Genomic DNA, 719 nt, shown 5'->3' on the forward strand with positions numbered 1-719 from the left:
GTAAACATACAAACACTGATACTTGTTTATAGACTACATATTCGCATTATGTAAACGAAACTCTAAAGGCACAAACTCATCATACTCTTGGATCATTACTGCAAACTCACCTTTCTCGTAAATATTTGTTACTTGGCCAAGAGCTTTGATCATTAGCTGGCATCAAACTTCACACCTCATCAAAAATTACATAATATATGGCCTCTGAATTACCTTTTTAACCGGCCACTCTCTCTCTTTCGTTGACCTTCCCCACTGGCCTCCTCAAACATGTCAGTCATCCTCCAAACCTCATTGAGAGAGGACATGCTGCATGAGCGCGCGAGCGAGTGGATCTGCCAGTCGTGTCATACAGTCTGGCCAGCGAGATTCTCGAGTGGCTGCTGCTCCCTGTCGAGCTCTTCCGAGTCAACAGTCAAGTGCATGACATCATAGGTGATTTCTTTTAAAGATTCTTTCTATTCTTTTATCAGTAGTATTTTTTTGTATAACAGGAGATACCGATCTTCTAATACATTTGCCGAGGTACCTATATCATAATATCATAATTCGAAATGGGAGTTGTTGGTGCTCATAATTGGCAAGTCGGACGATCATCGATACGGTATCTCGGATACCCTTGAGAGGAGCATAACAAGGCTTATCAACTCATCGTGCAATCGCAGCCTTATCGCTGGACACCGAATTTGTGTTAAAGGCTTACTGCGCCAAGAAGGCAG

At 42.6% G+C, this 719-nt stretch overlaps 1 protein-coding gene across 1 annotated transcript in view; it reads right to left on the reverse strand.

Moving 5' to 3' along the window:
* The window catches only part of LOC119589092, a gene marked incomplete at its 5' end in the record, with an annotated part of 9,180 nt that extends 8,627 nt beyond the window's left edge, over nucleotides 1-553 (reverse strand). The window contains 1 exon segment of the mRNA XM_037937668.1: nucleotides 214-553. Coding sequence (XP_037793596.1) covers nucleotides 214-308 — 95 coding nt within the window.
* Between the last annotated feature and the right edge of the window lie 166 nt (nucleotides 554-719).

Source organism: Penaeus monodon, chromosome 25 (genome assembly GCF_015228065.2).
Source record: "Penaeus monodon isolate SGIC_2016 chromosome 25, NSTDA_Pmon_1, whole genome shotgun sequence".
Classification (NCBI taxonomy): domain Eukaryota; kingdom Metazoa; phylum Arthropoda; class Malacostraca; order Decapoda; family Penaeidae; genus Penaeus; species Penaeus monodon.